Source organism: Bombina bombina, chromosome 7 (genome assembly GCF_027579735.1).
Source record: "Bombina bombina isolate aBomBom1 chromosome 7, aBomBom1.pri, whole genome shotgun sequence".
Taxonomy (NCBI): Eukaryota; Metazoa; Chordata; class Amphibia; order Anura; family Bombinatoridae; genus Bombina; species Bombina bombina.
The window spans coordinates 231,838,461-231,864,113 of record NC_069505.1 but is presented as its reverse complement, the minus strand read 5'-3'; the positions used below and the strand labels follow the sequence as shown (position 1 = coordinate 231,864,113).

Sequence of the window (25,653 nt, the reverse complement as noted above, 5' to 3'; positions counted from 1 at the left end):
CGCTTCCAGGGGTTCATGTGTGGTCTCACTGCTGTCAGTGAGACTCACACTCTATTTTTGCATGTCTTGGGCCAGTGTTTCTCAACTACGGTCTTCCAAGGGAATAACAGCAATGGTGTCAGTGACAGTCTAAGGCAGTGTTTCTCAACCGCAGTCCTCAAGTACCCCCAAAAGGCCAGGTTTTCATTATATCTAAACTAGAGCACAGGTGAAATAATCAGCTGATCAGTAATCATGGTTACTAACCTGCTCTCGCCCATCAGCTGATTATTTCCCCTGTGCTCTAGTTCAGCTATTATGAAAACCTGGCCTGTTGGGGGTACTTGAGGACTGCGGTTGAGAAACACTGCCTTAGGCTGTCACTGACACCATTGCTGTTATTCCCTTGGAAGTGCAACTGTAGCCCTATATTTCGTAAGGGGTTAATCCAAAAAGTTACATTAAAAGTTGAATAAATATTAACTACTTAGGGTCAGGTTACAAATGGCATGTTATATAGTGCTTTCGCTTGCACACAATTATCACAAAAGTAAACTTTTAAAGCACATGGTTTAGCGCATGTATTACAAGAGTAAAATAAAATGTTTGCGCATGAGCGAAAGCTCTAACTTCAGGACTTTTGGATTGACCAGACAGGCCACCTCAAACATCAACTAAGACCTCTAAGCTCTAAAGTCACAGCTTAGAAGTGTTCGTGTCAACTTCTGATTGTGTTGTACCACACAAAATAAATACAACTGCAAGGACATAAAACGTCATACTGTGACCTGATGATTAAATAGAAAATCACTCACCCTGCTACTGAGGATTGTACCATTCAATAAGGGGTGTAGGCAAGATACATTTTTGCAGCGACCACAGCAGCTTGTCAGGTCTTTAGGTGGGTCATATACTTGGTTCTTTAAAAAAAAAAAAAAGTATCATTATTATTTATATATTGATATATTCTATAAACCCTCAACAAAGGTTGTGGTTACAAATATTAAATGGAATTTAACCTTAGAAACTATTTCCCCATAAATTCTCCGCATATGCCCTAGTATAGAACAGGAGAATATATTTACATAATAATTGTGATAAAGATGACAATTTTCAAAAACATAAAAGTAATTTATTAAAACATATTTAAAGAGATAAAAAGTTAAAAACTGAAATGTGCTTTCATTAGTAAAAATGCTTCTAGTTGTTTTAAAGTGGCATACATACATATGCTATGAGTGCACTGTGCACTAGCATTCAAACACCACATCTTCTTAAAGTATTACAGCTTTCTGAGCAGACATGGTGTTTGTATACTGGTCCTCTAGTCACACACAGCATATCTGCGTATGCCGCTGAAACATTAATAACTTTCACTAGACGTACTACTGCTAATATAAGCAAATTGAAAAAATGATTATATTTGAAATTGAAATTCATCCAGTTTTGACCATTTTATCCTCTAAACATAGCACAATAATATTTATTTCTTTGTTGAATTTCAAGAGCATACACCATTATGAAATTCTTAAAAGGATAGTTTGTCTGTTAAAATGTATCAATTTATATTATATTTTATAATAAGAGACATTAGATTGTCTTCAGATGTCTTCAGACTGAGTTAAAGATATAGGTACAAGGGTTTTTATCATTGTTTATCTTAAAATGGTAACCCCCTTACAGCTTCACACTTGGCTGCGCAATTTAAGGAAGTGACATTGATCTGATGGTATTTGGTAACAGGATCCACGAAGGACGTGCAATGCGAAGAATGGCAGAAGCCATCAGGGGTATGTTCAACGATAGTCTGCCCAGGTCTCAAAACCCCTCTGTCTTTACTCAGGCACACAGTATCCCTCACTAAAATGAAAGGAAAATATCAATTACATTATGCCCTTCATGCATCTAAATAGCCATAATTATTGTAAGCAGTAAAGGTCAAGCATTATCTTAATGTCCAGAGTAAAATTGTATTCTTTAAGTCTTTAGCATACTGATAAAGAAACATTATACAAGATCATCATCACCTGGATCCATGCTTAATAATACATTTCATTTTATTAAACATCTGTTCATTTAGTAATAAACCTAATTTTATCAATAAAATCATTTAACTTTTAAGTGATCAGTGAACAAATTAATTTTGAAACCCGATATCTTGAGATAAAAAAATTCTAACTTATTTACGTTAACAGGGCAGTGTACTGTATTTGAAATATCTAGTAATAAATATAAAAATCACAATAATAATGTGGTAAACACAAAAAAAATATATAAAATACAAAATAAAAAGTGCAAAGAACCACACACAAATAATGATATTAATACAGACCAATATGCAGCAATATATCCAAAATTGTACCTTTTCAATTAGCATTTGTCCCCATTTGTATCCAGTTTGCCTTGGGTCTACAAGAGACAGCTTATTATCTAGAGCTGTTGAAGCTCTAACAAATGTGAGTATTCTGAGTCGGCTTTTGGGGAGTGAAGGTTAATACAGTGTCATGCTATGATGTGTTTCTTTTTCTTTTGAGGAACAACGCATTAAATATTTGTATTTGTGGGACTGTTACCATTCCCATTAAAAGACTCATTTACAATACACAAGTCCCCATAAAGCAAGTTAAGGTTTGAAAGAGGTAGAAACATTTGCCTCTTGGCTTAAAAAACTAAATTTATGCTTACCTGATAAATGTATTTCTTTCATGACACGATGAGTCCACGGATCATCTAATTACTATTGGGAATATCACTCCTGCCCAGCAGGAGGCGGCAAAGAGCACCACAGCAAAGCTGTTAAATATCACCTCCTTTCCTTCCCACCCCAGTCATTCGACCGAAGGCAAGCATAAATTTTGTTTTCTTTCTAATGACGCGATGAGTCCACGGATCATCTTATTACTATTGGGAATCAATACCCAAGCTAGAGGACACAGATGATACAGGAGGGACAAGACAGGGAACCTAAACCGAAGGCACCACTGCTTGAAGAACCTTTCTCCCAAAAGAAGCCTCAGCCGAGGCAAAAGTGTCAAATTTATTTTAGAAAAAATGTGAAGAAATTTATTTTAGAAAAAATGTGAATAGAGGACCAAGTTGCAGCATTGCAAATCTGTTCCACAGAAGCTTCATTTTTGAAGGCCCAGAAAGAGGAAACAGCCTTTGTAGAATGAGCCATGATTCTTTCAGGAGACTGCTGTCCAGCAGCATCATAGGCGAAGCGAATGATACTCCTCAGCCAGAAAGAAAGAGAAGTAGCCGTAGCTTTCTGCCCCTTACGTTTCCCAGAGAAAACCACAAACAGAGCAGAAGACTGGCGAAAATCCATAGTCGCCTGTAGATAGAACTTTAACGCACGCACCACGTCTAGGTTGTGCAGCAGACAATCTATATGAGAAGATGGGTTAGGACATAAAGAAGGAACAACAATCTCCTGATTAAGGATCCTATCTGAAACCACTTTAGGGAGAAACCCTAACTTAGTACGCAAAACCACCTTATCTGAATGAAAATAAGGTAAGGAGATTCGAACTGCAACGAGCTCTGAGACTTTACGAGCAGACAAAATAACAACAAGAAAACAAAACCTTCCAAGATAACATTTTAATATTTAAGGAATGCATAGGTTCAGACGGAGCCTGTTGAAGAACTCTAAGAACAAAGTTAAGACTCCAGGGAGGAGTAACAGGTTTAAACACAGGCCTGATTCTGACCAAGGCCTGACAGAACGATTGCACGTCTGGAACATCCACCAGACGTTTATGTAACAAAATAAACAAGGCAGATATCTGACCTTTCAAGGAACTGGCCGATAAACCCTTCTCCAAACCTTTTTGGAGAAAGGCTAGAAGTCTAGGAATCCGAACTCTACTCCAAGAGTAGCCTCTGGATTCACACCAATACAGATATTTATGCCATATCTTGTAGTAAATCTTCCTGGTAACAGGCTTACGAGCCTGAATCATGGTCTCAATGACCGACTCAGAAAATCCCCGCTTAGATAAGATTAAGCGTTCAATCTCCAAGCAGTCAGTTTCAGAGAAACAAGATTTGGATGAAGGAAGGGCCCTTGAAGAAAAAAGTCTTTCCTCAGTGGAAGTCTCCAAGGTGGGAGAGATGAAATCTCCACTAAGTCTGCATACCAGATCCCCCCGTTTGATTCGAGTAATGACCCGAGGAAGGAGAGCGAACGAATGAAATAGGTATGCTAGACTGAAATTCCAAGGGACCGCTAAAGCATCTATCAATACAGCCTGAGGATCCCTTGACTTCGACCCGTACCTCGGGAGCTTGGCATTCTGATGAGACACCATGAGGTCCAGTTCCGGCTGTCCCTATTTGAGAATCAAGCTGGAAAACACATCCGGATGGAGTTCCCACTCCCCCGGGTGAAAAGTCCATCTGCTCAGAAAATCTGCCTCCCAATTGTCCTCCTGGAATGTGGATAGCAGATAGACAGCAGTTGTGGGTCTCTGCCCACTAAATAATCTTGGCTACCTCTGTCATGGCTAAGGAACTCCGAGTTTCCCCCCGATAATGGATGTAAGCCACTAAAGTTATGTTATCCGACTGGAACCTGACAAACCGGGCTGAAGCTAACTGAGGCCAGACCAGAAGAGCATTGAAGATTGCTCTCATTTCCAGAATGTTTATGGGCAGAAGCTGACTCCTGCCGAGTCCAAGTCCCCTGAACATTTAGAGAGTCCAAGACTGCTCCCCATCCCAACAGGCTGGCACCCGTTGTCACAATCACCCAGTTGGGTCTGCGGAAGCAGGTTCCCTGGGAGAGATGGTCCTGAGACAACCACCAAAGAAGAGAATCCCTTGTCTCCTGATCCAGATGTAATCGCAGAGACAGGTCCGTATAATCTCCATTCCACTGCTTGAGCATGCATAACTGCAAAGGTCTGAGGTGGAAACGGGCAAACGGAATGATGTCCATGACAGCTACCATCAGACCGATAACCTCCATACATTGAGCCACTGATGGCCGAGGAGAGGACTGAAGCGCCAGACAAGAGTCAAAGACCTTTGCTCTTCCGACTTCTGTCAGAAACATTTTCATCGATAGGAAATCTATTATGGTTCCAAAGAACACTACCCTTGCAGTCGGAATTAAGGAACTCTTTCCCAGATTAACCTTCCATCAGTGAAAGCGCAGGAAGGATAACAACATCTCTGTGTGGGAGTTCGCTTATTGAAAGGATGGCGCCTGAACCAGGATGTCATCCAGATAAGGAGCCACTGCAATGCCCCGCAACCAGAGCACCGCCAACAGGGATCCCAGGACTTTTGAAAAATGTCAGGTTAGGAAAAGTCCAGAAAAAGACCCAAATGCTAGGGCGAACTAAAACAACACCCTTGCACTCTGAGTTTAATCCAGGACGTGACCCCACGACAACTTCTACAAGACAAGGTACTCACGATATGGAGCAGTGTTGGTCTGAGTCCTCTGGAAAGAGTAATGGATGACTTGATAGCAGTAGGATAAACTTCAGAGTAGGGAACTATAATCAGGCAGTTCAGGAATAGTCCTCCACAGTACCTGAGTAGCAGAGTAAGACAGCTTAATCTCAGACAGAAGGAGGGGTAAACAATAAACAGTTAATAGTGCAAGAGTAGGTAACTTGAAATCAGGCAGTTTGAGGGTTAAACACAGCGTAGTCGATAATGCAGAGTTTGGCAACAGGTAATCAGGCAGTTTGAGGGTTAAGCACAGCGTAGTCGATAATGCAGAGTTTGGCAACAGGTAATCAGGCAGTTTGAGGGTTAAGCACTAGCGTGGTCAATAATGCAGAGTTTGGCAACAGGTAATCAGGCAGTTTGAGGGATAAACACAGCGTAGTCGATAATGCAGAGTTTGGCAACAGGTAATCAGGCAGTTTGAGGGTAAAACACAGCGTAGTCAATAATGCAGAGTTTGGCAACAGGTAATCAGGCAGTTTGAGGGTTAAGCACAAGCGTGGTAAAAAATGCAGAGTTTGGCAACAGGTAATCAGGCAGTTTGAGGGTTAAGCACAAGCGTGGTCAATAATGCAGAGTTTGGCAACAGGTAATCAGGCAGTTTGAGGGTTAAGCACAAGCGTGGTCAATAATGCAAAGTTTGGCAACAGGTAATCAGGCAGTTTGAAGGTTAAGCACAAGCGTGGTAGTCCAGGCAAAGGTTCAGGAACCAAAATGAACACTTCAATAAATTACTGAGAACTCACAACAGCCACGGAGTATAAACACACAAACGGGCACCGGAGGAACAGGAAGACCGGAATAAGAAGCCTCGCCTGACGTCAGCTGAAGGGGATGGCTCAGAAGAGCGAGACGTTGCCAGGCAGCAAGGCACACAAGGAGAATCGCCGGAACTCCTGGCCGCCAAGCGTGACAAAAAAATTCTGGGAGCTGTGGCAAGGTCGAATGGAAGAGCCACAAACTGGAAGTGTTTGTCTAAAAAGGCGAACCTCAGAAATATTTGATGATCCCTGTGGATGGGAACATGCAGGTATGCGTCCTTTAAATCTAAATCTAAACCCTCTTGAACCAAGGGAAGAATGGAATGAATAGTTTCCATCTTGAAGGACGGTACTCTGCGGACAAGTTTAGACTCTTGAGATCTAGAATTGGTCTGAAAGTTCCCTCTTTTTTGGGAACCACGAACAGATTGGAGAAAAATCCCAGACCCTGATCCAGCATTGGAACAGGAACAATCACTCCCAGGTCGGAAAGGTCTTGAACACAGTGTAAGAACGCCTCTCTCTTTATCTGGTTTACAGATAATCTTGAGAGCAGGAACCTGCTCCTGGGAGGAAAAGTTTAGAATTCTAGTTTGTATCCCTGGAACACAATGTCCACTGCCCAGGAATCCTTAACATCCTGAACCCAAGCCTGAGCAAAAAAGCAAAGTCTGCCCCCACAAGATCCGGTCCCGGATCGGGGCAGACCCTTCATGCTGACTTTGAGTCATTAGCAGGTTTCTTGGATTGTTTTCCTTATTCCAAGCTTGGTTGGGTCTCCAAGAAGGTTTGGACTGAACCTGCTTTGTAGAAGGAGAGTAAGGTTTACCCTTGAAGTTTCGAAAAGAACGAAAATTACTCTGACGTCCTTTCTGCTTAGATTTCTCATCCTGAGGGATGAAATGACCCTTTCCTCCTGTAATGTCAGAAATAATCTCAGCCAAAGCTGGGCCAAACAAGGTATTACCCTTGTCAGAAATAGACAAAAGCTTAGACTTAGATGACCCATATGCACACCAAGATTTCAGCCATAAAGCTCTTCGAGCCAGAATGGCAAAACTAGAAATCTTTACTCCCCATTTGATAACTTGAAGGGAAGCATCAGAAATGAAAGATATTGTCAATTTAAGGGCCCTGCTCCTGTCCTAGATCTCTTCAAGGGGAGTATCTGTTTGAATGGAATCAGACAACGCATCAAACCAGTATGCAGCCACGCTAGAAACGGTAGCAATACACACCGCAGGTTGCCATTGTAAACCTTGGTGAACATACATTTTCTTAAGAAAACCCTCCAGTTTCTTATCCCTAGGGTCCTTAAAAGAACAGCTACCCTCTATGGGAATAGTAGTTCTCTTAGCTAAAAGTGGAAATTGCCCCTTCCACCTTGGGGACCGTTTTCCAGCATGGAAGGTACATCATAATACTTGTTAAGTTTACTAGACTTTTGAAGGGTTAACAATGACAGTAGAGTCAGAGTCATCCAGAGTAGCCAAAACCTCCTTAGTAAACGGAGGTGTTCTAGTTTAAACCTGAAGGATACAACTTTAGCATCAGAGGAAGGAATTACACTGTCAGAAACTGAGATCTCACCCTCAGATGCTACCGAAGAATCCTCCTCATCAGATCTATGAGAGGGAACATTCAGAACAGCCACGGCCGAGTCAGATACCTTATGCACTGATTCTTTAGACTTCCTCTTGCGCTTTCCCTGTAGCATGGGAAAAACAGACAATGCATCAGAAACTTCAGAAGACATGAGGGAAGCAATGTCTTGCAAGGAGAACCCAGCCGGAGCTTGAGAAGAAGCGCAGGGCACTGAATTAATGGGTACTAAAATTTGGGACACCTGAGGAGAAAAATGCGGCATATCTTGCACATTGTCAGAAGACTCCTGAACAACATCCGTCTTAGACAATATAGGCTCAAAAAATCTATCCTTAAGATTTAATGTTCTCTCTAACACATGAGGAACAAAAATGAATTGGTGGTTTAATATTAGCATTTAAACATAAAGGACATCTGTAATCTGTAACAGAGTCTTGGTCCATCTTAACAGAGTAAAAATAAATAATTAAATAATGAAATTATGAACAATTTAAATAAAGAAAAAAAAGTTACTGTTTCTTTAAATTTTAAAACGAAACTGCTTTATTTTTGATGCAATGCAAAAACGAAACTGTTTTATCTTTTGAACAAATGCAAAAACGTAACTGCTTTATTTTACAAAGATATTGACAAATACAAAGCATCTTAATAACACCTCAAACAGTCTCTACACCTCAGCAATAGCTTTGCTAAGGGTGCCTACCTTGCAGGAAAACAATATAAATATTTCTTAAAACCGGACTCCAGACTGTAGCTGTTTAAGTAATAACAGTCTAGCAAATAACCTTTAATTTTGAAAAACGTTAAATGCAGATATCTCTCCTCCATATACAGGAAGCGAGAGAATAACAAGTGCACAATTTAGATAACTTTTACCGCCACACAAGCCCCGTCCATCGTGGGCGTGTCAAAAATAATGTCTCAGCAGACATCTTTAATGAAAATAACAATAACAAAACACCAAATTGAGCCAAGTACTCCTCAAGTCCCCAGTGCCTGCAATACTGCCATACATAATCCCCCTTACAACACTAGGAGTAATGTATTAAATATCCCTGTTAGGGAAATAGTAAAGTGCCATGTTTTTCCTTAAAGCAGCTTAAGGAAATGAATTAGCACTTACCTCAATAATCTGCCTGGCAGCAAGGCAGCTCAATAGGGTTGGAGAGGTCCTTTCCCTCACATGGATCTGTGGAAAATAATAAGGGCAGCAACTTTTATTTAAATATGAGGGAAGCGCAGTGAAAATAATGTCCCACAAGTTCCCTTTGCTTGAAAGCCAACAATGCTCTACTGAATAGACTTATATGGACTATGGCTACACCCTGGAGTAAAAACAGCACATACTTGTACTGCAAATAAAATAATAAACTCTTGATTGAAGAATATTTCCAGACACCTAACTTTACCATTTCCTTACTCTAACGTAGGCAAAGAGAATGACTGGGGTGGGAAGGAAGGGAGGTGATATTTAACAGCTTTGCTGTGGTGCTCTTTAACGCCTTCTGCTGGGCAGGAGTGATATTCCCAATAGTAATTAGATGATCCGTGGACTTATTGTGTCATTAGAAAGAAAAACCTTTTGTAATACTGTTACTCCTGTTACTTATTGTGAACATAGAAGGAAAAACCTTTTGTAATACTGTTACTCCTGTTACTCATTGTGAAAAATAGAAGGTAAAACCTTTTGTCAGGCTTTTTTTTTTTTTGAGGAGCTAATTCACCTGCATGGTAGAGAAATGTATCAGTTTAAAATGAAAACATAACAGCTAATTGACTGATGATGGCTGAGAAAAGGTAAATCAAACCAAATATGTTCTTCATGATTCAGATAGAGCATTCAATTTAAACAACTTTACAATTTATTTCTATTACAAAATTTGCTTTATTCTCTTGGTATACTTTGTTGAAGCAGCAACAATGCACTACTGAGACAAAGCTAAGCACATCAGAGCCAATGACAAGAGGCATATATGTGCAGCCAATGACAAGAGGCATATATGTGCAGCCAATGACAAGAGGCACATATGTGCAGCCAATGACAAGAGGCATATATGTGCAGCCAATGACAAGAGACATATATGTGCAGCCAATGACAAGAGGCATATATGTGCAGCCAATGACAAGAGACATATATGTGCAGCCAATGACAAGAGATATATATGTGCAGCCAATGACAAGAGACATATATGTGCAACCAATGACAAGAGACATATATGTGCAACCAATGACAAGAGGCATATATGTGCAGCCAATGACAAGAGGCATATATGTGCAGCCAATGACAAGAGGCATATATGTGCAGCCAATGACACAAGACATATATGTGCAGCCAATGACAAGAGACATATATGTGCAGCCAATGACAAGAGGCATATATGTGCAGCCAATGACAAGAGACATATATGTGCAGCCAATGACAAGAGATATATATGTGCAGCCAATGACAAGAGACATATATGTGCAGCCAATGACAAGAGGCATATATGTGCAGCCAATGACAAGAGGCATATATGTGCAGCCAATGACAAGAGGCATATATGTGCAGCTGCAACTAATGACACAAGACATATATGTGCAGCCAATGACAAGAGACATATATGTGCAGCCAATGACAAGAGACATATATATGCAGCCACCAATCAGCAGCTAGCTCTGAGCAGTACATTGCTAATGAGCCTACTTAGGTATGCTTATCAAGAACGGATACCAAGAGAACAAAGCATTTGTGTGCGCTGGTATTACAAAGTAGAGCTCATATATCGCTTTCACAGAAGCGATATTTTGCAATCTGGCCCTAAATAGGTTCATGGAATGAATACTTACTGGCATGGGCTGGAAAAATAGGTAGAAAGCCTTAATAAACGTGATTTCACCTGAGCAAAGCGACCTGTCAGCCTGCATAAGGGGCATCTAGGAATCTATCCCATTGCCTATATACTTTTATGAGTTAGAAATATTTTTGTATCTACATCATTGTATTCAATGAATTTGTTTCTTGGGTGCCATAGTCATAAAAAAATAAATAGGCGTTCAATTCAAAAAATCACAGTCACAAGACGTACAGAGACTCAGAAGGCTTCCACTGCTTAGCTCCGTACACAACAGAAAGCCACAGTGAGTGGGCACAAAACCAGGTGGGCAGACAACCTATGCACAATAACAACATGCCACAGAGCTAAGAGTGCTTTACTTCCCAAGTATAATTAATGATCTACTCTTGGTTCAAACCAAAAGGGTAAAGACTTTTTAAATGAAGAATGCAATTTCTTATTAAAGATTAGGCTCAGAAACAGAAATGCATTGCTGGGAGCTAGCGGAACAATCTGGTGAGTAAATGACCAGGGGCATATATGCAACCACCAATCACCAGCTAACCCCAAGCAGTAAATTTCTGCATCTCAGCCTACCTAGGTAAGATCTTCAACAAAGGATATCAAGAAAACAAAGCAAAGCTCTTCAAAATTGAATGCTCTATCTAAATTGCAAAAGTTAGATTTTGACTTTACTGTCTCTTAAAACATCTTCTTTTGTTGCATGGGCATTTATGGACCAGTAAATATATCTTACTCAATTTCTACTGATGTATAAACTCTAGGCTAGAACTTATCTGTCCTAATTGTAACAAATAAAACCAGAAACAAAATGCTTTTGCTTTGCTTACCACACTTAAATATTGTGCAGTTACAAGGATTTGTAGACAGGTTTTGGAATTCTTCATCTAGCTGTAGTTTTTATATGGACTACGGCTACACCCTGGAGTAAAAACAGCACATACTTGTACTGCAAATAAAATAATAAACTCTTGATTGAAGAATATTTCCAGACACCTAACTTTACCACTTCCTTACTCTAACGTAGGCAAAGAGAATGACTGGGGTGGGAAGGAAGGGAGGTGATATTTAACAACTTTGCTGTGGTGCTCTTTAACGCCTTCTGCTGGGCAGGAGTGATATTCCCAATAGTAATTAGATGATCTGTGGACTCATTGTGTCATTAGAAAGAAAAACCTTTTGTAATACTGTTACTCCTGTTACTTATTGTGAACATAGAAGGAAAAACCTTTTGTAATACTGTTACTCCTGTTACTCATTGTGAAAAATAGAAGGTAAAACCTTTTGTCAGGCTTTTTTTTTTTTTGAGGAGCTAATTCACCTGCATGGTAGAGAAATGTATCAGTTTAAAATGAAAACATAACAGCTAATTGACTGATGATGGCTGAGAAAAGGTAAATCAAACCAAATATGTTCTTCATGATTCAGATAGAGCATTCAATTTAAACAACTTTACAATTTATTTCTATTACAAAATTTGCTTTATTCTCTTGGTATACTTTGTTGAAGCAGCAACAATGCATTACTGAGACAAAGCTAAGCACATCAGAGCCAATGACAAGAGGCATATATGTGCAGCCAATGACAAGAGGCACATATGTGCAGCCAATGACAAGAGGCATATATGTGCAACCAATGACAAGAGACATATATGTGCAGCCAATGACAAGAGGCATATATGTGCAGCCAATGACAAGAGACATATATGTGCAGCCAATGACAAGAGATATATATGTGCAGCCAATGACAAGAGACATATATGTGCAACCAATGACAAGAGACATATATGTGCAACCAATGACAAGAGGCATAGATGTGCAGCCAATGACAAGAGGCATATATGTGCAGCCAATGACAAGAGGCATATATGTGCAGCCAATGACACAAGGCATATATGTGCAGCCAATGACAAGAGACATATATGTGCAGCCAATGACAAGAGGCATATATGTGCAGCCAATGACAAGAGACATATATGTGCAGCCAATGACAAGAGATATATATGTGCAGCCAATGACAAGAGACATATGTGTGCAGCCAATGACAAGAGGCATATATGTGCAGCCAATGACAAGAGGCATATATGTGCAGCCAATGACAAGAGACATATATGTGCAGCCAATGACAAGAGGCATATATGTGCAGCCAATGACAAGAGACATATATGTGCAACCAATGACAAGAGGCATATATGTGCAGCCAATGACAAGAGGCATATATGTGCAGCCAATGACACAAGACATATATGTGCAGCCAATGACAAGAGACATATATGTGCAGCCAATGACAAGAGACATATATGTGCAGCCAATGACAAGAGATATATATGTGCAGCCAATGACAAGAGACATATATGTGCAGCCAATGACAAGAGGCATATATGTGCAGCCAATGACAAGAGACATATTTACAGCCAATGACAAGAGGCATATATTTGCAGCCAATGACACAAGACATATATGTGCAGCCAATGACAAGAGACATATGTGTGCAGCCAATGACAAGAGACATATATGTGCAGCCAATGACAAGAGACATATCTGCAGCCAATGACAAGAGGCATATATGTGCAGCCAATGACAAGAGACATATATGTGCAGCCAATGACAAGAGATATATATGTGCAACCAATGACAAGAGACATATGTGTGCAGCCAATGACAAGAGGCATATATGTGCAGCCAATGACAAGAGGCATATATGTGCAGCCAATGACAAGAGACATATATGTGCAGCCAATGACAAGAGGCATATATGTGCAGCCAATGACAAGAGACATATATGTGCAACCAATGACAAGAGGCATATATGTGTAGCCAATGACAAGAGGCATATATGTGCAGCCAATGACAAGAGGCATATATGTGCAGCCAATGACACAAGACATATATGTTCAGCCAATGACAAGAGACATAAATGTGCAGCCAATGACAAGAGGCATATATGTGCAGCCAATGACAAGAGACATATATGTGCAGCCAATGACAAGAGATATATATGTGCAGCCAATGACAAGAGACATATATGTGCAGCCAATGACAAGAGGCATATATGTGCAGCCAATGACAAGAGACATATGTACAGCCAATGACAAGAGGCATATATGTGCAGCCAATGACACAAGACATATATGTGCAGCCAATGACAAGAGACATATGTGTGCAGCCAATGACAAGAGACATATATGTGTAGCCAATGACAAGAGACATATCTGCAGCCAATGACAAGAGGCATATATGTGCAGCCAATGACAAGAGACATATATGTGCAGCCAATGACAAGAGGCATATATGTGCAGCCAATGACAAGAGATATATATGTGCAGCCAATGACAAGAGGCATATATGTGCAGCCAATGACAAGAGACATATATGTGCAGCCAATGACAAGAGGCATATATGTGCAGCCAATGACAAGAGACATATATGTGCAACCAATGACAAGAGACATATATGTGCAACCAATGACAAGAGGCATATATGTGCAGCCAATGACAAGAGGCATATATGTGCAGCCAATGACAAGAGGCATATATGTGCAGCTGCAACTAATGACATAAGACATATATGTGCAGCCAATGACAAGAGACATATATGTGCAGCCAATGACAAGAGACATATATATGCAGCCACCAATCAGCAGCTAGCTCTGAGCAGTACATTGCTAATGAGCCTACTTAGGTATGCTTATCAAGAATGGATACCAAGAGAACAAAGCATTTGTGTGCGCTGGTATTACAAAGTAGAGCTCATATATCGCTTTCACAGAAGCGATATTTTGCAATCTGGCCCTAAATAGGTTCATGGAATGAATACTTACTGGCATGGGCTGGAAAAATAGGTAGAAAGCCTTAATAAACGTGATTTCACCTGAGCAAAGCGACCTGTCAGCCTGCATAAGGGGCATCTAGGAATCTATCCCATTGCCTATATACTTTTATGAGTTAGAAATATTTTTGTATCTACATCATTGTATTCAATGAATTTGTTTCTTGGGTGCCATAGTCATAAAAAAATAAATAGGCGTTCAATTCAAAAAATCACAGTCACAAGACGTACAGAGACTCAGAAGGCTTCCACTGCTTAGCTCCGTACACAACAGAAAGCCACAGTGAGTGGGCACAAAACCAGGTGGGCAGACAACCTATGCACAATAACAACATGCCACAGAGCTAAGAGTGCTTTACTTCCCAAGTATAATTAATGATCTACTCTTGGTTCAAACCAAAAGGGTAAAGACTTTTTAAATGAAGAATGCAATTTCTTATTAAAGATTAGGCTCAGAAACAGAAATGCATTGCTGGGAGCTAGCGGAACAATCTGGTGAGTAAATGACCAGGGGCATATATGCAACCACCAATCACCAGCTAGCCCCAAGCAGTAAATTTCTGCATCTCAGCCTACCTAGATAAGATCTTCAACAAAGGATATCAAGAAAACAAAGCAAAGCTCTTCAAAATTGAATGCTCTATCTAAATTACAAAAGTTACATTTTGACTTTACTGTCTCTTAAAACATCTTCTTTTGTTGCATGGGCATTTATGGACCAGTAAATACATCTTACTCAATTTCTGCTGATGTAAAAACTCTAGGCTAGAACTTATCTGTCCTAATTGTAACAAATAAAACCAGAAACAAAATGCTTTTGCTTTGCTTACCACACTTAAATATTGTGCAGTTACAAGGATTTGTAGACAGGTTTTGGAATTCTTCATCTAGTTGTAGTTTTTCACCCTGACATCAAAGACAAAACTGCATTATTTTAAAGAAGTACCCAATAACAATCACAATACAATTATATAATTATGCACCAGCATTATATCATTTTTTATGTATCTGATCCTAATGGATCATAAAACGATTATCCTTTTTATTTATAAGTGGAGGGGCTAATTTATTGCACGCCCGCAAATAGCAAATTTGACCATTTGCGGGCACACAATAAATAATCAGCCATTACAAGTGGCTGGTTATTAATACCGCAAGCTTGCGGTAGAAATTAGCACTTATAAAATTAACCAGAGTTAAGATCTCTGGTTAATTTGATAAATGTGCCCTAAATGCCCGCAAAATACATCAGTGTGTGTTGTATTAAAAAAAAATGGTAGCATTTTTATTTTGTAATAAAATAACTGCACCAGGCAGTTTTTCAGGGCTAAAGCTGGCGGGTGGGATTGGTGAGATTTCATTGTTACTTCTAATGTGAATAATATGGTGACCTCCCTGTACAACAAAAAATATTTTAATGAATACTCTGTATTGATGCATATTCTTTAGTGATCACATATAAATGAAATTTGCCAAAATAGTCTACACCAATCAGACTCTGAGAATGCCCTAAGATGTTCTGCACACAAATATAGATACAGGAATTCTTAACTCAATTTCAATCCAAAATTAAGAAAAACGTAAGATTACAGTTCATTGTTAACAAAATATTAAATGAATACACTGATATATAAATAAATATATATGCATGTTCAAGCTCTTTAAATAAAAATGAGAGTTATAGGTTATTCATTGGAATTGTAATGTAAAGTCTATGCTTACCAGTTTACATTCTGGTTTTTGGACTGTCTCACAAGCACATTCTGTGGAAGGAGAAATAATCAATTTAGATTCCTGCAAAGATTATAATAAATACAATATGTTCTTTATAACCAGAAAACTGCTTGTTTAAAACCATTTTAAAGGATACAAAATACCTTGTAATTACAACACTATTCTGTAGTCTTCCAATAAATGAATTTACCAGCAGTGTAAATACTTTTTTAATATATTAAATCTTTTTTCACTGCAATTGTTAATCCAAGGACATCCCCTCCCAACCACCTTTTATGGATGGAGCCATTCCAGACTTGTTACTGAAGTCAACACGGCTTGCCTCCATTGTTTTATTAGTAAAACTTGCATTGTTTTGCATACTCTTATCTGATCACCTTAGCTGAGGCCAAATAGGGACAGATCTATATGGCAGGGTTAAGGGGCAAATGGCATAAGGAAGGTATATTGCAATTTTTGTTTTAGTACACATAATAAAACATCAGCGTCCCTTTAAAATAACTGATAAAAAAAAACAACAACTTAGTTGCATGGGGACAATTCAACAGCATTCTTCATCAGAAAACAATACATCCAACACTTTTTGATTGGATTTTAATCATCAACCTCTTGAACATCCAGTTTGACCTCTTTTGAGAAGGATTTTTTTTGACCTATTACACAAATATAAGCAAGCAGTATTCTGTAGACTTCAGTATACATCTGATACTTTGGGGCTTGGTTAGGAGTCTGAAAATCATCACAATGTTATTAGAAAATAAGCAAAACTATACATTGTTACAAAAACACTCCCAGGTGGGCTTTATAAATGGATTGTCTACAAAACATTTATGCAGAGAAAAAATCTAGTGTACAATGTCCCTTTAAATCACACTTTTAACCTATAAAACTTTACTCAGTAATTAGAATGTTTCATTATGTGTAGAAAAAAAAGACTGCAATAGACTTCCTTTATTTTCAACCATTTTATTGTCATTAAAGGGGCAGGGAAGTTAAAATTCATCTTCCATGATTCAAATAAAGCATGCAATTAAAAAAAAAAAAAAAATGTTCCAGTTTACTTCTGATATCTAATTTGATGTAATTGTGTTCTCTTGGCATCCTTTGTTGAAAATGGTTCCTGGGTAAGCTCAAGAGCAGTGATGCACTACTTTGAGCTGGCTGCTGATTAGTGGGTACACATGTATGCCTCTTTTCATTGTCTTACCAGATGTGCTCATCTAGCTCCCAGCAGTGCAGTGCTCCTCCTTCAACAAAGAATACCAAGACAATGAGGCACGTTTAATAACACAAATTTATTGGAAAGTTGTTTAAAGTTATACACTCAATTTCATTTGATTTCATGTTCCTTTAAATTCTGAAAACTGTTGATTTTCTAATTCCTGTAACACACTGAATGGTAGACTTCAGACATTTACCCATTTAACGCTGCTACACTGCAAGTACTGATTGTTTGCACACTGTCTGTCCCTAATTGGCCTATTGGCAGGGCAGACTGAAAAAGGAAAACCTAGGTTATAATATGGCAGCAGCAGCAGCCATTGGGTAATTTTTACTGGAGAGAGAAATTCCTCCATACAGATCAGTAGATTAGGTCCCCTTATACTGTGTTTACCCTAACAAAAGCATCCATTACAACTGTTGTTTATTCTGGGTTATAAATAGAACATTCCCAGTGCAGGGATTTTCAGCCTCTTGCCCCCTCCCTCCAGAAGCCCATGTCAGGGGTCTGTGATTTTTTTTAATAATCTGTTTATGCCACTCCCATTTGGCTCACCTATTATGTCCTGCAATGTGTTGTGGCTCCTGAACAGAAATTTAGCTATGTGTTTATTATAGGTTTAACATATAGGGGTCAATTTATCAAGCTCCGTATGGAGCTTGATGCCTCTTGTTTCGGGCAAACCTTCAGGCTCGCTGAAAACAGAAGTTATGAAGCAGCGGTCTAAAGATCGCTGCTCCATAACTTGTCCGCCTGCTCTGAGGCTGCGGACAGAAATCAACCCGATCGGATACAATCTGGCTGATTGACACCCCCTGCTAGCAGCTGATTGGCCGCAAATCTGCAGGGGGCGGCATTGCACTAGCAGTTCACAAGAACTGCAGGTGCAATGATAAATGCTGACAGTGTATGCTGTCGGCATTTATCGATGTGCGGCGGACATGATACACTACATTGTATCATGTCCGCTTGCACTATAATAAATATACCCCATAGAGTGCATGGAAACTAGTGATAAAATCATTTCGTTTTTTTGGTTTGTAAGGATATTGTAAAGGTTGGATTTAGTTTACAATATATTACAAAACAAATGAAATTAGAGTAGATGTTTCAGTAGACATTATGGGGCAGGATGAGTGCATTACTGTAACCTGCATGTCTGTTCTCTTAACATATAATTATTTTTTCCGGTAACGATCTAAATGGCAGAAAGGAAATGAACCGTACCACACGTTTTATAGGAACAGCAGCTCTCAGGGCTCCAAATTTCCGTTACAGACATTCCTACATCGCACTTAGTTTCTGGACATCGAGATGTATCACAAACTATGAAAACAAAAGCAATTAATGACATTTTAGGTTACCTTGGTTACAATGTATTTGCATGTTGCAAATTTTTATCATAAATCACCCCCCACACACACACCAAAAACAGAAAGGTAATAACTTAACCACATACTTCATGCAAGCCATATTATTAAACGATGTAACTATATATTCATAACATCAAACCATATATGAATGTTTTAAACATAAAAATGGATTAAAATATGACACAGATCTATTCACCTACACTAGCACTTCTGTTCAAATTAATTCTACCCTTATCATAATGTCTTATAAGACTAAGTTTATTTTTCATTAATGACAGATTTGATTTTTTGCATATGGTGTTTATTACTGTTTGGTTATAAATTCTAACAATGTTTAATTAAAGGTATAGTAAACCCAAATTTTTTCTTTCATGATTCAGACAGCGCATGCAAGTTTAAACAAATTTCGAATTTACTCCTATTATCAATGTTTCTTGTCTCTCTTGCTATCCTTATTTGAAAACAAAGCTGACCGAGCCAAAAATGGTCTGGCTTCTAAGCTTAAATTCTTGCTTTTCAAATAAAGATAGCAAGAGAATGAAAACAATTTGATAATAGGAGTAAATTAAAAAGTTGCTAAAATTAACACGCTCTATCTGAATCATGAAAGAAAAAAAAAATTGGGTTTACTATCCCTTTAATGTTCATTTTGTAGTAAGGTTATATACTACATGGATTGCCAAGATTTATATATATATAGATGCTTTTTTTTACTATTATTATTTATGTATTTATTTTTTTGCTTCTTTTAATAAAGCTATGTTGAGCTATACTACTTCACTTTGAAGGTGTTTACACATATTAACAAATAAAGAATAGTAAAGTTCATATATTGTCATGAGTGGGGAGTTTGAAAACAGGAAGAAATTCTAGAGTATATTGTTAACATTGTTTTGCTTTAGGAAAAATGTTGCCAGTTGCCGATATATTTATAATACAACAGGAGAACGTAAATCTGAAATATTACTGCAATATCTTTCACTAAATACCTTTTTTTAATTATATGTCTATGTTATCTAACACAATAACTTATTATATTTGTATTCTTTTAGGCTATATTACTTTCATGCATCCACATTAAATGAAACAGACTTGCTTCACCTAAATCATTGTCACGGTTTGTTTATGATTTAGTGATGAAGAATTGAACTGGCTAAATGCGATTGGCAGGTTTGTTGCCCACATCTGAATTTGTATATCCATAATCGAAAATAAACTAACGTCAAATTCTACTGCAATTTTATTAACAAACATGGGTGTGGAATAATGATCTATTGTCCTTTTTTAGTAGTTCTACAGATATAACAAGTGAAAAGAAACAACATATTACCACACTGATATGTAGGACAGCAATTCCCAGTAGTGTTTCTATCCACTGTTAGAATCTCCCCCTCTCGACATGTTGGTATGTGAGTGGTACACACATTGCACGCTGTAAGTATAATATTATTTTACTAAAAAAAATATATAACATAAAAACTCGAACATATAGTAATATATTACATATGGAGAGCAAACTATTAGCGCTATTGTAGATTAACATTGTTCAAGTGCAATCTATACTGCTTGTATTTTTAATATTATTTTTAATCTAATGGGTTAATTAGTGAGTCTAGTGCTGTAGCCAAATGCCTCCTGAGGTGAGGCAAGCAGTAATAGCACATCTTGCTGTTGGTGGCAAGACCCACATTATTACTGGAACAAAAAAAACCTTAATGACACACATCATACAGGGCAAGTCATGTCATTAAGGGGTTAACATAAAGTAAAAATAAAGCAGAAACAGCACTATATTTACATTCAAGAGACTCTATGCACCAACTACTCAGGGTATTGTCTTTCAAACCTCTTGCAGGCAGAATGCACTACAATGATATTAGTGTCATAAACACAAGGCATTCTAACAGAAGATTCTATGATTATATTTAATATGTTGCATCTGAAATGCTGGGAGATTTACACAGCAACATTCAAAACTTTGTCAGTTTGAGGTTATGGTTGGGTTAGAGTTTATGAGGCCTACTTAACAACGGTCTTGCGGACCTGATTTGACAGTGCGGATCAGGTCTGCAAGATCTCGCTGAATGCGGAGAGCAAAACGCTCTCCGTATTCAGCATTGCACCAGCAGCTCACAAGAGCTGCTGGTGCAACTCCGCCCCCTGCAGACTCGCGGCCAATAGGCCGCCAGTAGGGAGGTATCAATCAACCCGATCATACTCGATCGGGTTGAATTGTGGCAATTCCTGTCCGCAGGCGGACAGGGTTATGGAGCAGCAGTCTTTAGACTGCTGCTTCATAACTGCACTTCTGAAGACTCGCCAGAAACACGGGCCCACAAGCTCCATACAGAGCTTGATAAATGGGCCTCATAGTCTAGTAGTGAAAAGTAAGTCTGCTTTCATAGCTATAAGTCTACTATCAGTAGTGAAAAGTAAGTCTGCTTTCATAGCTATGCCTGCTTTCAGTTGTGAAAAGCAAATCTGCTTTCATATCTATACGTCTGCTTTCAGTAGTGAAAAGTAAGTCTGCTTTCATAGCTATGCCTGCTTTCAGTAATGAAAAGTAAGTCTGCTTTCATATCTATACGTCTGCTTTCAGTAGTAAAAAAGTAAGTCTGCTTTCATAGCTATTAATCTACTTTCAGTAGTGAAAAGTAAGTCTGCTTTCATAGCTATAAGATTGCTTTCAGTAGTGAAAGTAAGTCTGCTTTCATAGTTTAACGTCTGCTTTCATTAGTGAAAAGTAAGTCTGCTTACATAGCTATATGTCTGCTTTCAGTAGTGAAAAGTAAGTCTGCTTTCATAGCTATAAGTCTACTTTCAGTAGTGAAAAGTAAGTCTGCTTTCATAGCTATATGTCTACTTGCAGTAATAAAAATTAAGTCTGCTTTCATAGCTATAAGTCTGCTTTCAGTAGTGAAAAGTAAGTCTGCTTTCATAACTATAAGTCTACTTTCAGTAGTGAAAAGTAAGTCTGCTTTCATAGCTATAAGTCTACTTTCAGTAGTGAAAAGTAAGTCTGCTTTCATAGCTATATGTCTGCTTTCAGTAGTGAAAAGTAAGTCTGCTTTCATAGCTATGTCTACTTTTAGTAGTGAAAAGTAAGTCTGCTTTCATAGCTATACGTCTACTTTCAGTAATGTAAAGTAAGTCTGCTTTCATAGCTATAAGTCTACTTTTAGTAGTGAAAAGTAAGTCTGCTTTCATAGCTATACATCTGCTTTCAATAGTGAAAAGTAAGTCTGCTTTCATAGCTATATGTCTGCTTTCAATAGTGAAACGTGTCTGCTTTCATAGCTATACGTCTGCTTTGAGTAGTGAAAAGTAAGTCTGCTTTCATAGCTATATGTCTACTTTCAGTAGTGAAAAGTAAGTCTGCTTTCATAGCTATAAATCTACTTTCAGTAGTGAAAAGTAAGTCTGCTTTCATAGCTATAAGTCTACTTTCAGTAGTGAAAAGTAAGTCTGCTTTCATAGCTATAAATATACTTTCAGTAGTGAAAAGTAAGTCTGCTTTCATAGCTATAAGTCTACTTTCAGTAGTGAAAAGTAAGTCTACTTTCATAGCTATAAATCTACTTTCAGTAGTGAAAAGTAAGTCTGCTTTCATAACTAAATGTCTGCTTTCAGTAGTGAAAAGTAAGTCTGCTTTTATAGCTATAAGTCTGCTTTCAGTAGTGAAAAGTAAGTCTGCTTTCAGTAGTCAAGGCATGGGGTGCACATATACAACCTAGCATACTTAGAGAGAGAAGCTTTTATACCACAAAATTGTTGGACACAGCAGGAATTGTTGACATGAACTGAAAACAATGTTTGGTCTTCTCTGCATTGTTGTATCTGCTTCATAGCTTCACATTTATCAGGATCACATTCTAGAACCATAAAAAAATGTAATATTTGTGTTATACTAAATAAAATAATATAGTCAGAGTGAATTAAATATTTGATCTCACCATTATAACTGGTAAGCCTATTGCTTGTTTTATTACAGTGTTTGTGGATTAAAAAAAATTCTGACCTTTTCTAGTACTTTATTTACAAGGCAGAGGATTGCCACCTTACTTAAAGAGGCATTTTGGTCAAAATTTAAATGCACATAGATGAATTACATATTTGAATAGAAACATATTTACAATATACATGTACTGGCAATAATGCTTCTAGTAAAAGCTATGACTGTTTTAGTGTTAGCATTTTTATCTGCACGCGCATGTGAAACATAGCTAGATATTCTCAGTGCACCAGGATTTAAATACTGCAGCTGCTCAGAGCATCAGTGGGGCTTGTATCATGTCAGCAATTAACAAATTGAGTCTTCACCAGATGGTACAAGCACCTTAGGGTTAGGGTCTCTGAGCAAGTGCTGTGTTTAAAATGCTGGTGCACGGTGCATACTTCAATACACTTTTAAAAGAGCTATAGCTTTTATTAGAAACATTTTTGCTAATACATGTATATTACAAAAATGCTTCTATTAAAAAATGAAATGCATCCATGTGGATTCCAATTTTGGTTGTAATTTCACTTTAAAAAAATAAACTTAGCCATAATATTAGCAAACATTAGCTTATATAATTGTGCAACATAACTTAAAAACTGAAACAATAAGACTTACTTTTATATTAACTCTTTATTATCTACACTTACTTGAGCACATCACTCATGCTGGCAACATACTGACTGGTTGTGATCCCTAAATAAATCACCCCTCTTTAAATGAATTTATAAAATGTTGTGTTGTTTGGGCACATACATTGCTAAATATAGTAATAACACGGTTATAATACACTTACCACAAGTGTACTTGGGACAGCAAGAGTTTTCCTGGTAACGATTTACAAGTTCTTCTGCGCTCGTGCATTGAGGAATCAAGCTCTCACATGTTGTTTGGTTACAAACTATAAGAAAAAAACCAATGTAAGACTGTTTACTCTAGGAGGTATACAGAACTGCTGTTTTATGGTATATATAAAAGCACAATAATCACCACCATAAAAATGTTATGTTTCATGAAAAAAAGAAATACAAATAAAGAAAAAATAACATCTATGCTATGTTTTTATACAAGAATATTCTCAAGACACATATTTTTGTTACTGTGCATTGTTAAACACACAATTTTGTACACTAATTAATGGAACCCTGTGCATGAAAAGAGTAGGAGAGGACAAGAGACTATATACTGTATATCAATGACCAACTGCCCTCCATCCTGAACAAGTCCCCCCCAGCTACCTCCACAGAGGCCAACTCCTCTGCCCGCAACCTCCACCACTGGCTCACAGACTGCGCCAACACCCTTGCCCCTCTCAAGAAACCGTCCAACTGCCAACCCACCAACAAGGCTAGTTGATTCATCCCGGCCCTCCAGGACTCCAAACGCCACTGCAGGTGATTGGAAAGGACCTGGAGATCCAGCAAGACCCCTGCTAATAAAACAGCCTACAAAGAAGCCATCACTACCTACCACCACCTCATAAAAACCACCAAGAAGACAGCCATCCAAGATAGAATCAATGCCAACTTCCACAACAGCAATTGGCTATTCACAGTCATCAAGGAATTCTCAAATCCCAACATCGACACCAACAACATCCCCCCCCCCTCTCAGGACCTCTGCAATAACCTAAATCTATGACAGCTTCGCAACCAGAACTCACCCACCACCGCCTAACAACCAACTCCCACTGATACCTCACCCAAATACACCACCTACCCACCAAGGACCATTTGAATCCCCCTCACCACAGAGGACACCATCAGAATCATGAGATCGATCCACTCCGGAGCACCCGCAGACCCATGTCCGCTTCACATATTCAACAAAGCGGTTTACACCATCGCCCCCGAGCTCTGCAGCACCATCAACTGCTCCATCTAAACCGGCACCTTCCTGGATGATTGGAAGCACGCAGAATTAAAACCCCTACTGAAAAAACCCAGGACTGACCCCAATGATCTGAAGAACTACCGCCCAATCTCTCTGCTCTCCTTTGTGGCCAAAGTCATCGAGAAGTCCATCAACGCACAGCTCGTTGACTACATTGAGGCCAACTACACCCTGGACCCCTTCCAATCCAGTTTCAGGAGCAACCACAGCACTGAGACTGCCCTCCTTGCCACCACAGACGACAAGCTTGCCCTACTCCACTGAGGAGAGACCACCGCCTTCATTCTCCTAGACCTCTCAGCAGGATTCAACCCTGTCTCCCACCTCATCCTCCGCACCCGCCTACACAATGCCGGCATACGCGACAAAGCCCTGGAATGGATCACCTCCTTCCTCACCAGCAGAACCCAGAAAGTTAGACTCCCACCCTTCACCTCCAAGCCCACAGAAATCAGCTGCGGTGTACCCCAAGGCTCTTCGCTGAACCCCACCCTATTCAACATCTACATGGCCCCTCTCGCTGCCATCGCCCGACGACACAACCTCAACATCGTGTCCTACGCCGACGACACCCAGCTAATCATCTCACTCACCAGTGACCCCACCACCGCCAAGAGAAACATCCACGAAGGGCTGACAGCTCGCCACCTGGATGAGCTACAACTGCCTTAAGCTGAACGCAGACAAGACCAAATTCCTCCTCTTCGGTCCCACCACATCGGCCTGGAATAACTCCTGGTGACCCACATCCCTCGGAAACCCTCCAACCCCTATCGACCATGCACAAAATCTAGGCGTCATCCTGGACTCATTGCTCTCCATGGACGGACAAATCAACGCCATTTCCTTGCCAAACAACTTCGATGGGCCGACCAAGCCCTCGCAGTCATCCCCCGCATCAGGAAAACCACAGCGGGAGGCAGATTCTTCTCTCATCTGGCAGCCAAGACTTGGAACACCCTCCT

At 39.1% G+C, this 25,653-nt stretch overlaps 1 protein-coding gene across 1 annotated transcript in view; it reads right to left on the bottom strand.

Annotated features, from left to right (window-relative positions):
* OTOG (otogelin) overlaps positions 1 to 25,653 on the bottom strand; it is a 576,525-nt gene that overhangs the window by 40,335 nt on the left and 510,537 nt on the right. Inside the window, 8 exon segments of the mRNA XM_053689346.1 lie at positions 795 to 899; positions 1,661 to 1,839; positions 15,300 to 15,375; positions 16,192 to 16,232; positions 18,653 to 18,751; positions 20,129 to 20,230; positions 22,560 to 22,670; positions 23,592 to 23,696. Coding sequence (XP_053545321.1) covers positions 795 to 899; positions 1,661 to 1,839; positions 15,300 to 15,375; positions 16,192 to 16,232; positions 18,653 to 18,751; positions 20,129 to 20,230; positions 22,560 to 22,670; positions 23,592 to 23,696 — 818 coding nt within the window.